A 13,035-nucleotide genomic window follows, 5' to 3' on the forward strand; every position below is an offset into this window, starting at 1 on the left:
TTGAAAACCACCACTCTAACAAATCACATGCTCTTTTTTTGCACAGATAGCTTTCATTTGGCCAGCAATGTTTTGAAATCCTTTGAAATATTTGTCAAAGTTAGAAAATTGAGACATGTTATGTAAATATCCAGATTTTTGGCTTTTCTTATCAAAGTAAAACATGTGGACTCAAATGCCTACATGCAACAATTAGCGGGACCTGAGAAGTGCTTACGCCCCTAGGAGGGCACACTCATTTCTGTTGCTCACACTCCCACCACTCCCTGAATTCTTACATCCGGCTCCCTTCATGTAGGAATCTACATGGACCCTATAAGCATCGTAACTTTAGACCCTTGTTCTAAAAATTCCAGAACAAGACTGAGATTTAAAATTTCCCAGAGGGAATCCATGTGGCTCAGATTGAATCAGTCCCATTAGAAAAGTACCCATTAGAAAAGTACCCGATAATTTAAAGGCAGCTAGAAGGAATTTGGGTATCAAACAGTCAACCGGGTTTATGACTCAGTATTTGCCACCCATTGTGAGTTACAAATAAATATAAAGCATGATTCCAGTCTTCAAAAATCTTATCTCCCAGCTGGGAAAAAAAAATAACAAACAAGAAAGAATTCAACATTAAAACAGAGGAGTTTATAATTAAATTGATGACACAAAACTCTGAAATGCCTACGGGTTTCAAAGAACAGTTGGATCAGTAAGAGCTTGGTCTTTCTAGGAATACTCATTGAAGAGGTGGGATTTCACCCTGTACCTTGGTGAGAAAATGTAATTATGGTAGTTAGAGAATATAGGGCATACAGGGAATATTTTTGAACCAAGACAGAAATGAACCAAGCAGAATGCAGTACTGTTGGTCTTTCTCAAGTGGAAGCTGGGTTGGGGGTGCCTAGTGAGAAACTAATGGGAATTGGCAACTTGGTCAGATTTTACCAGGCAGAGGAATTCATTTAAATAGTGTTTAAGGGCTTTGAGGTCTTGCAATTTTTGATTTTTTGTTTTGTTTTGTTCTCTTTTGTTTGGTTGTTTGCTCAGGCAAAAATTGACATGATGAAAGGTAAGAGGGAAAGAAAGGAACTAACCTTTCCTGATCAACTCTGAGACCTTACTCTGCTAAATGCTTCGCATACATGAGCTCACTGATCCTCATTAGCACCCTGGAAAGCAAATTTTATTATCCACTGGAAAGATTAGTAAACAGACTCAGAGGATAATTAACTTCCCAGGTGGCACAGGTAGGAAATAGCAAGTTTTTCAGATCCAAATACACGCATGCCTTTCATATTATACCACAAACTTATTTATCCTTAATATGGAGGCTGGATTTGAAAGAGTAAAGCCTAGAACAACCAGCACTAATTGAAGCTATTACACGCCTCCAAGACAGAGCAAGCAAGAACTGGGGTAAGAATCTGAAAAGCAAAGGATCTTTGAGAAATATCCAGGACATCGTCTTCTATATTACAACAAAACCATCCCAGATAGTGCAAGAATCAAACACTGAGTCATCAGGGATCCGAGACATAGTTTAAATGGTGGAAATAAAAACTAGGCCATGTTTTAGTGGAAAGTTATCCATAAAGGAAGTAATTAATAGTAATCACTGGTGTTTTGTTTATTCATATCTTACAAATATATTTCAGCACGTATTTTTTAATTTTATTTTTCAATTACAGTTGACATTCAATATTATATTAGTTTCAGGTATACAGCATAATGGTTAGGCATTTATATAATTTACGAAGTGGTCCTTCCAGTAATATATTTGAGCACTTATTATGGGCCTTGGGGAGATAACTGTCAGCATAGACAAGTCCCTCCTCTTTTATAACTTACAATCTAGCAGGAAATAAGGGAGGATAGAGATGGAGAGTGAATAATGAACAATAAAAATGCAGGATAATTCATGCACTGGTAAGTGCTATGATAGAAGGAAAAGGGGATTATGTTACTGCAGATCTTCCAAAAATTTAACGTGCATACAACTCACTTGGGGATGAAAGATTCTGATTCAGTTAGAAGGAAAGGGATCCAAGATTCGGGATTTTTAGCAAGCTCCCAGGGGATGGAGATGCTGCTAGACAAAGGACTGTCCTTTGAGTATCAAAATGCTGGATTGTTATTGGGATGGGGACCTGTGAAGCACTTTACCTACAGTAAGCAGAGATTTCGAGGTGATTCCGGAATTTTGACAGGGTTCAAATGCTTACAGCGAAATTCTGATTTTCTCATGTTGACAATTTTGAAATTTTTTTAAAAAATATGTAGAATCTCAAATTCTTTTAAAAAATGTTTACCACCCCGACTAGTGCCTATTTCATAATATTCCACTGAAGGATAGGAGAGAGCCAGGCATAGGAATGCTGTGTGCTAGGAAGAAGAAACACAAGTACATCTAGGCAAAAATGTCTTCGAAAAGAAAGGTATATGATGTCTACAGTTTAATGAGTAAATGGAAGAATGATTTTACATGAGAGGTAGGTAGAGGAGCTAGACCCTGTGGGACTTTGTAGGCTATAGCAAAAAGTACAGATTTTATTCCACATGAGAAATCAGTGAAAGATTTTAAGCAGAGATGTTTGATGATCTCACATTTCATAATCTCACATTTTAGGGGAAAACCCATCTTCTAAAGCTACTATGATTATATGACAGAAAGCAAAGGAAGGAGTGTTTAGGCAGCTGTGATAGGTGTTCCAGTCAGAGCCGATGGTGGCATGTTAACAATGGAGAGAGAACCTGCCGAGAACTGTGAAGAGCTTTTACCCATCTTGCAATCTAACAAGTCAGCCTGCATTTTTAGGGATGCTGGTAGGACTACGTAGAGACTCCTGATTCACCAAGGACTTTGTTACTCACAGCCATCACTGTAGCCACCGTGTCAGTATTTATGTAAGTTCCCCAAGTCCCAAAGCCTACTAGGCAATGCAGAGTGGGCTCGGTGACACCTGCACACACAGGAATCAGGACAGGACCAGTATTATTAATTTTTCTTTTTGCCTTAAGATTCCCTATGTCATAGCACAGCACTGTTGCTGCTCCTGTCCTCTTTTAAAATATTGGTAACTGTGTTCATCATGGGTTTTTCACGTGGAGTTTTATTTTTTTAAATACTACAATACAATATCACTTGTCTTGATGAATGAGTTTTGGGTATCCCCTTCCATCTGCATCTCAGGCAGGTCCTCTCTTGCCTCATTGTAGGCCCAGCTCTGCCCTCCTCACAACAGGTCTGGGAAGGGTGGTGACTTGGATGTCTGTAACTAACAAGGCATCAAAGTTTGAGTTCTTCCCTCCCTGAAGTTTCCTAGCAACCTGGATCTGGTACGTATGGGCTTCAGCCACGCTTGGGGATGGGGAGACTTTGGTCCTGTCCTTCAGCACCTTTTTCTCCTTAAAGCAACTAAGACCAGGGTACAGAGTAAGGAGGAATCAGGCAGCATGGAGGGAGAGAGTGGCCCCATGCCAATAAGCAAGGCACATGGGCTTTCTGTTTTAAGCAGCAGCTCCTCATGACTCAATCAAACAAAGGTCCAGTGTTTCTGAATACCTAAAACCCTATTAGATGGCAAGATCATCATTAATGTTATCTTCATTTCAATGTGTGGGACCCCTTGACTCAGAAGCCACAACCAGATAAACATCTGCTTGGGCATATGGTTTGTGCACTTCCAACTCAGCCTTGACTCACACAGCAGCAACTTTTTAGAAGGAGTCCCTCTTAATCCAGGGTGCTTGCTGTCTCGTCATGATAACATCTCTTAGGTACCCCCTTACATCTGCATCTCAGGCAGGTCCTCTCTTGCCTCATTCTAGACTCTTAGGGTCTTGCCTGGTTTTAACATAAGAGCTAGGCAAGTTTTCTAGTGCTGCAGCTGATTGCAAGAATTTATCTAGGTTTCTCTGCTCAGTTTCTCATTCTTTAGGGCAGCAACTTTGTCAGCATTTTAAATCCAATCCAGGTCAGTAAGAGCCTTAATACTAGTCCGTGCTTCATCTATGGTTTCTCAGAGCATATTTCCATCTCAGAGAAATCTCACAGAGAGCACCGAAGCTCCACTCTGCAGTCAGGTTCCAGTGCAAAAAAAAAAAAAAAAAAACTGAGACTTTGTCATCCTGAAATGGATCTAAATTTGGCATGAGAGACCTCAGCAGGGGATGAACCCTGAGAGAACCCAGCTGTTGTTATTCTTCCTTAATAAGCATTATACACCCTGCCCCCTCATCTCCCAAGGGAACTAGCCGAAGTTCAAATAATTCACCTAGTTTCTGCTTTCTCTAAAAGTCCCTCTTTTCATGCTCAGTATAGGTACATGTCTCTGCAACTTTTATATGAAGAGGAGCACAACTTTCTGCCCACCCAGGATACATTTGAATACTAGTTGTTGCAATTAGGCAGACCTGAATCAAATTGGGGAAGAAATCCACGCCACCTACTCCCACCCCAATGAAGAGTTAGCAACGATACAGCACAGTCATGCAGCACTATCTGAACCTAATTCCTGTTAATCAGCCTGCAATTCCCTCTCCAAATCCTCCTCATTGGGAGGCAATAAAGTGGAGAACTATTTATTGCTTGGCCATACAATTAGCTCCACATGTTTGCTCTGATTCCCATGGGCTTCTCTTCAATCCTGTTCTTCAGCCCATAAGGCCCTCATACTCCCTCTTTGAAAAAGCCATCCCAGTCTCATTGCCAAAACTGACAAAGACTGCAGAGTCTCAGATTCTATTATACTTACCAGGTAACATGTTATCATGCTACAGTTTTGCTGATACTGAGAAGAAGGACTTTAGGACTCAACAGCAACAGCCAGAGTGTCAGCATTGGCTCAGGTTCCCTAAGCTCCGCTTGCCACAGGCTACGCAAAGTTGATGCAAAGTTGACAGGGTGACTGCTGCATAATCAGTGGTAGCATTACAGGGGAGGCACTGTGAAATTAGGGAACCTGAGTCTTTCATAATGGACGCTATGTGGGGCCCTGTGATCCGCAGGTAGTTACTCTCTCTATCTTTTAAACCTCTTTGATATAGAAATATCCTTGAAAAGAAAGCCCAGAACAAAGGTTGTTAGAGCCTCTGCTTGAAAGACATGTAGAAGCACAAGGGAACATAGAGAATTATGTTCCAAAAGAACCAAAAGGACTTGCTGTTGGATTGGATGAGTAGGTGTCAGGGAAATGGCAAAATCAAGGATGATTCCCAGGTTTTTGGCTTGCATAATTGGGTGGCATTTGGTGTCATTTACTGAAATGGAAACATTGTGGGGGAGAAATCAAGTTTTGCCTTGATTAATTCTGATATGCCTATTACATATCCAAAACAATATGCCAAGATGGCAGTTGAATATGTGAGTCTGGATGCCCAAAAGATAGGTTGAATCCAGTAATAAATAGTTGAACGTCATCAACATAGAAGTTACTTACACCATAGAACTCAATGAAACGGTGAAGAGAGTCCAAAACATGGGTCTGGGACACTCCAGCCCTTAAAATTCAGGTAGAAGAGAAGAAATCAACAAACACAACTAAGACAAGGAAAATCAGTGAGGGAAGGATGTTACCAGGCAGCCAAAAAGAAGGAAAGGATAGAAGGTGAAAACAGAGCAGCCTGGACTAGTAGAGTACAAAGCAATAAAGCAAAGCATTATAGATAAATAAGTACTTTTACCAGCATGACTTATTGAAGGAACTGGACAACTGACACTATGAGGCTGATATTTGGGCTTTAAAACAGATATATTGAATTACTATATGCTGCATAACCTATGACCAAAATGTAATTTTAGTTCTGTCTCCCATTGTCCCTTTAGTATTTAGTGAGAATGATCATCCCCCAACCCTGGGTAAGATTCCAGTGGAGACATTCAAACACTGAGTGTCACCACATCTGAGGCACCATTCTGGTGCTGGGGATAGAGCAGTGAATGAAAACACTCACAATCTTCATAGGTCCATGAATTTTTGTGCTCTTAGGAAACATACAGTCCTACAATCATTTTCAATGGAAAATAGTCTCTATCCGTAAAATTAAATGCCTTGCCCTATGGAATTATCAAAAGCATATCTTGACTTACCATTAAATGTCATTTTCTCCCGAGGTCTGACCTGCCTCAGGCTGAGAATCTGCAGCGGGTGACTTCTCCTTTCTCCTGCTCACATTCCCCTATCCACCAGTTGCTATTTCCCTCTCAGCCCTGGTTAAAAAGTAATAAGGAAGAAGTAGAACAGCTCTTATGTGGCTGGATGGTTTTATGATTGCTGAGTCCACAGTGGTTAAAGACACATCCTCAGAATATGTTTTTCTGGAAGATGATTAAAGGGTATTTTCATGCAATCTTCAAAAGTTTCCCACTGGCCCCTTTCTCCTGCAGATCTTTAAGTGAGTTGGCTGGCACTTCTCTATTCTGAGTTCTCGCTTGTGGCTCCATGCTCAGTCCCAAGCTATAGATAGAGATAGAGATAGAGATAGAGATAGAGATAGAGATAGAGATAGAGAGAGAGAGAGAGAGAGAGAGATCCCTGTAACCTCTTCCTGTGAAGGATGCCAGGCTCCTCCACATGAGCCCAAGAGTATCCATGGTGGTTTTCTATAGTGTGGCCCATCTTGTCCATGCGTACCACTCATATATCTTTTGCTTTGATAAATTCTTAGATTAAAGGATTATCTCAACACAGTAATAAAAGTCTCCGGTACTCTGTTACAAAAGTAATGAGCCTTTTCTCACCTTTTAGATTTCCAAGACAGGAATCAGGCCCCAAGCCGGGACATACTTCTCCTGCAGAAAAATCTCAAACCTTCCATGAATGGCCACATTGAAGCACCCCTCTCTAGGCTCTAAATGAGGAGAGAGTCACAGTCCCCTCTAAGGGGACAGAACTCACAGTACATTTCCAAGATATTCTCCTCACACTCCTCTTCTCTCCTTGTAATGTCTTAAAGTGTGTGAGGAGTTTTCAAAGTTAAAGAAATGTTTCTAGAAAAGGTTTCCTTGAAAATTTACTCATTTGAACTTGCCTCACTATGATATCCGCTATCTCTCAGATTGGCTCCACAGTCAAAACTGAGGCAGAAAGTGTATAGTTCTAATATCATACATATATGTAAAAAAAATTATATCAGTAATTGGACACACTGTAAATAACAAAGCTATGATTTGTCAAGGCTTTTACATCATGGAACTAGACAGTAGACTCTTTACTGAAAAATTGACAAAAGGGGAAGGAGCTTGCAACTTAGGGCCAAGTTGTAGGATCCTGGAGTGGTTAAGGGAGACAAGAGCTTTATAATACTGGAGATGGATTGTGCTTTCAGCATTTAAAGTAAAACTAGAGTCTGAAGAATTATACTACAAGTGTGATCTGAATTTTTTTTTCCAAAAACAGAATCAAGCCTTCTAAAGTTATGTGGCTTCTCCAATTAATTGTTCAGTCTTCAGCTTTCCTTGATTAGAGAAGAGTATCAGACACTTCAGGGTATAAGAAATTATGCTATCTGGTAACAGCATTGCCTGGGAGAAAAGAAAAAAAGAAAGCTAAAATTACTCTAGGATTTACCATAGCTACTCTGAGTAGAAACTTATAGAAGAAATAATTAATTTCCATTTTTCAGTACTGAAAGTGATAAAATATGTAGAATCTAATTTGAGGTTTTTCAGAAAATCTATGGGAGCTAAAGCCAAGACAATTAATGAAACCAGAGAGTGAGAGCAAGAGAATGAAAAGAAGAGATAAAACTTAGTTCTGAGGTATACTTTCAGTAGAAGCAAAGAGGGAGAAAGTGAAAAATCTCTGTCAAGATGGCTGTATAGAAGTCTAGAGAACAAAAAGTTTGAACAGTGAGTACCTGATGTATCAAAATTCCAGATAGACGTCAATGAAGTAATTAAAAGAGTAGGTACCTCAGAAGAAAGTTGATAGTGTCCCCAAATATTGACTAGTTAACCAATAGTTGATGAGCAGAACTCCCAGCAAGAGAGAGATGATAAAATGTAAAAAGTCTAAATTTGTTCATAATATAGAGAACCTTCAACAAGCCAAGTTGATTGACTGGAACCATCAGCAATCTGATCACTTCATCACTAAATATTGATATTTTACTATTTAAGATACTGAATTCAGTGATTCTGAAGAAATATCTTTATACAAATATAAAGAATAAACAAACAAGAAAATCAATGTCAAGGCTTGGCAAGCATTCAGGAGCACCCAACACAAATAGTGTTTGCTTACAAATCCTAAGCAATGTTTCCATGAACATCTCAAATTCAGAAGATCCAATATAATTATTACCTCGATTTGTCTATAATAAGAACAGAACTGTGAGTGATTTGGGATTTTTCAGTTTGGTCCTTTATCAGTGCTCTCCAATTGGCCACCTGATTGGATTTACAGCCAGACACTTAACTAGGCAATTTTTCTTACAGGTGCAGACGACAACCATGTGTATCTCCGTTAGCCTGAGCGGCTTCGTGGTCCTGGGCTGTTTGTTTGCACCCAAGGTGCACATCATTCTGTTCCAACCCCAGAAGAATGTGGTCACACACAGACTGCACCTTAACAGGTTCAGTGTCAGTGGAACTGGGACCACATATTCTCAGTGTAAGTATGGATTTGGCACTAACCCCTCCATACACAGCATTGTAGTAGGGAGCAGGCTGGGAGGGGAAGCAATGGACATAGACAGGAACAGACAACACGTGCCCGTCCCCATGAATAGCTCAATTCGATTTTAATAAGTACTGGTTCTACCACTGCCCCAGGCCCTGTGCTAGGTGCTAGGGATACAGTGGTGAGTGCAAGAGGCAGAGTTCCTGTTTCGGCAGTATGTCCAATCCAGCAGGAAAGACACACATTAAATCTGCAACTGCAAGTAGGATTTTTGACCATGTTGTCAAGTCCGAGAACCTGGATTCTAGTCCTGACTCTGCAATCAGTTCAGTAGGTAACCTTGAGCATGTCACTTCATTGTCCCCTGCCTCAATTTACTCATCGGCCTAGAGGGTGGTACTAGATTGGTGCTCAGTAAAATATGCTCTGTATAACCTAGATGCTGAAGGTGCTTCAAGAAAAATTAAAAGAGGAAGATAATCAAATAAAATGGAAAATGTTACATCCTAAATACCTACTTGGAAGATCAAAATACCTCCTTTAATGTGAGCATGTTAAAGGTTTTGAGACTCTCTGCAGCAAAGAAACCTGTTTAACTTTGTTATGTTCAGAGTTTCTTAAAAGTATTGGATGATAGTTAAACCGACTAACATCCCCTGGAACAAACCTTAGAAAATGCTAGAATAGATCTTCCTCTCTTTCAATGACACAATGTTTTTCAGCTGAGAACCAGCTGAAAAGGCAATTTGAACTGAACCAGGATAATGCCCCAGTCCAAAATTCTCTCTCCAACTGGCCTACAAATATCTGAAACACTATCCTCAGAGAATCATTCGTTTAATTCTTTAGCATCCTCTAAAGCACAAATATACCTAAAAGGGACAACCTTTTAAGCCATTTTCAGCTAATCTGTGGTGCGAAGTAGGAGAAATTCACTGACAGAAGAATGAGGGGTGCGGGGGAGGGGAGCCAGGAGAGGAGGAGGGAGTACTGGACGGAGACAAATGATTATTTCACAATTTTGCCTCAAGTCGATCCGAAAGCTACTTCAAAATAGCTCAACATCACAGAGTGAGCAATCACATTAGTGCCCTACTTTCTCCATCAAAACAAAATTGAACAGGGCAGCCCTTCCCCCAGCAAAGGGAAGACTGATGGCTGATAGCACACTCAGTGATGTATATATACCTCTCCTTGATCGAGAGCTGCTATAGGGGTGAGGGTGTTACTGTCTTTTCAGCTCAATTTCCAGGTGTCACAATGGTTGAGTCCCAAGACATGATAAAACTTGTAAAATAATTTTCTTTGGGTGTCTTAGAGAAACCTGCTTATTTCTTGAGTAAACAAATCTCTTTTCTAACATCCCAACTGTAACAGCTAGCTAGGCCAGAAAAGGAAGAACTGGCAATAACTAATAAAAACAATAACAACAGCTAACAGGAACTATCATTTATTGAGTGTTTTCTATGTACTGGGCATTGCATTAAATACTTTATACGTGTGTGCGTACTACTATATCTTATTAACGCTCACAACTCTTTGAGATAAAAAAAAAACCTACCCAGGGTCATACATATTAAAAGTGGCAGAACCAGGATTTAGAGTCAGTTTCTCTGATTTCAAAGCCAGTGCACCAACTACTGTACTGTATCATGCTAATTCACACAGAATGCAAGCTTGGAAAGTTCCCTTGAGGCTAGATACTTGGTAGGCTTTACAGAGAGAACAAAAGGAAGGTTATCAGAGGATGTGCAGCAAAGTTTACCCCTTGCAAAATAGTCTTGTTGATAGCTCAGAGCTCTTGGTTGTTACTGGAACAATTTAGCAGTCTGTAAGTCTTCCACAGACATTGTTCAAAATTTCATACACCCAAACCTCAGTAATTTAGAAATGGTGCCATTTTCCAATAAACTCCTAAAGCGATTATAAGAGCACTTTACTCAACCAAGTTTCTCTTCAGCATTTCAGAAATATTCATTTACACAAAAACAATGTATTTCGATAAAAATGGACCTGCTTAAGCTTACACTCAGTATGCTAATCTGCCAGTGTCTCAATTAATAATTCAAGGTAGCCATCTACACAGCCTAACATTCTAGGACCATATTGCTACTCAATAAAACTTTTTTAAAAATTTTATTTAAAGAGGTCTAAATTTAGACCTCATTTTTTTTAGCACTTTTCCTCTAATGAATCCAAATTAATGAAGTGGTATTAAAATAACAATGTGAGTATTTATGTAATATCTCTAGGCATTACAAAGTGTGGAAATAATACATTGATCTTTTATTTGTAATTCTGTATCTTTTATTCAAAATAGTCTTATATTTGTGGGCTTATTTTATTCCATGAGTACTAAATATCACAAGTTCCATTTTATAGTTGAGAGAATAGCAGTTAAATTCAAAGATATACAACAATTCAAGAGTCGGCATTGGGTTTTCTCACTTGTGATTAATAGCCTTCCCATTTAACAAATTGGAACTACTGTCATGAAATTCATTCATTCATTAAATGCTTGAGTATCTTTTCTATACACCAGAAATTTCTAAACACCTGTGTACACAGTGGTGAGCGGAACAGAATCCCTGGTCTCTTGACACTTAGTGTCTAGGGCAGCTTTTCTTCACACTGGAGGGTGCAACCCATTGGTGGGTCATAAAATGTATTCAATATGTTTGACCGGCATTTTATAAAATAGAGTAAAATATCTCAGAATGCATTATAGGTAATAGGGTAAGTAGTATTTCATGAAGTTTGCTCCAGAGTTTATGTGTGCCAGGTGCAGGTAAAACATGTATTACTGTGACTTACAGTCAAAGAAGTATGAAAGCCACTGGTCTCCGCGATCTAGTTCTATGCACGAACATGTTACTGACTCACTGTGGTGAAAATTTAAGCAACTGGTTTAATACCTCAGTGTGTTTCCTCCGTTATATATTTGGCTCAATTTATATCCATTTCCCTCCTAAGTACTGGGAAGTATGTTGTTTTATAAATCAAGAAAAATCGTTAAACTGCTCTGAGTTCATTAGGCAAAGCATGTTTTACTTAAGTTGTACATAATTTATGTTCTTCCTAAGTATAATGCAGGCCTTTTATTGTATTAGGTGATTGTTTACCAATATTGCTGCTGGTTTTCTAACTCCCTCCAGTGGCAAAAACAAAAACTTCACGTATGGATGAGAGGAAGTTAGTATAGCAACAGGGTTACCCCCCGCCCCCGCGCCCACCCCCCCCAAACACATTAAGTTATCAATTCCCACAAAACAAACTTCCCCAAAATTTAGTGGCTTAAAAGAAAAACTCTTTTATTATCTCTCATAATTTTGTGGGTCAGGAATTCAGGCAAGACTTGGCCGAGCAGTTCACCTGCTCTATAAAGCCTTGACTGGAGTCCTTCTGTGGTATCGGCTGAGACTGAGCTGACCTGGAGGGTCCACAGTGGTTTCACTCTGATGCTTGGCACCATGGCAGGACACTTCACCACATGGGTCCTGGAGAGCACGACAGAGCCTGCCCAGATGCAAGGAGAAGAAAATAGGCCCCCATCTCTCAAAGAATTTGGGGCCATTTTTATTATGCCACATTCTCCAAATCCTAAATTAATCCACCACTGCATTCTTCTCAGGGATTACGGCAACTTGACACACATAATCCTAAGCAATGCCAAGAAGTCACTGAGGCTGGAAGGTGCAGCCACATTATTTCCCCGTTAATTCTCTAGCAAGAGAGTAGTGGAAATACCACATCACTTTGGAGCCCAGATGAGCTCCCTGACAACCCCTCAGGTGGTTGCTAACTGAAAGAGTATCAGCCTTGGCTTTTAAAAGCTGAGCAGTGGCTCCAAAATGATGGAAAAACAGGATCAAACTCAGAAACAGGCATGGAAGAAAGAACATGGGTAAGGACACCTTGGAAAACACCTTGGAAAATTCACTGTTGGAAAATGTTTACATAATGCTAGGTGTAAAAAAGACAATTTTAGTTGTATCTGATTAACTATACACAGTGGGAGTCAGAATAATAAAAATAAAGGAAATGTTAACTTTTCTCCATCAAGTATAGCCCTGGGCCAATAGCTCCCAATACTTGTGTACAAAAAAATAACTTATTTGAAATGGAGATTCTCGGGCCCCATCCACAAATATTCTGATTCATGTAGACTAGGGCTTAAGAAATCCAGTTTGTAACGGATACCCCGGCTGGTTCACTAGAAGAGGAATGCATTCTGAGAACCTCAGCCTAAGCCATCCTGTCTACTTCATCACTGGTATGAGTGCAGGACAGGAATTCCTCTTAGATGACCCTCAAAGAGGAAGCAGGCACTGGGTTCAGAGAACGGCAAGTATTCTGAACTCACATCCTTTTTTTCATGATGCCAACGGCCACATCCCCAAGCAGTTATTTCCCCAGCTCCCCT

The 13,035-nt window shown here is 39.9% G+C and overlaps 1 protein-coding gene across 1 annotated transcript in view; it reads left to right on the forward strand.

Annotated features, from left to right (window-relative positions):
• The window catches only part of GRM3 (glutamate metabotropic receptor 3), a 216,310-nt gene that overhangs the window by 193,943 nt on the left and 9,332 nt on the right, over positions 1-13,035 (forward strand). The window contains exon 5 of the mRNA XM_019749770.2: positions 8,429-8,603. Within this exon, the coding sequence (XP_019605329.2) occupies positions 8,429-8,603 (175 nt within the window). The remainder of the gene's footprint in view (positions 1-8,428; positions 8,604-13,035) is intronic.

The sequence above is a fragment of the Rhinolophus sinicus genome, linkage group LG09 (assembly GCF_036562045.2).
Source record: "Rhinolophus sinicus isolate RSC01 linkage group LG09, ASM3656204v1, whole genome shotgun sequence".
Taxonomy (NCBI): Eukaryota; Metazoa; Chordata; class Mammalia; order Chiroptera; family Rhinolophidae; genus Rhinolophus; species Rhinolophus sinicus.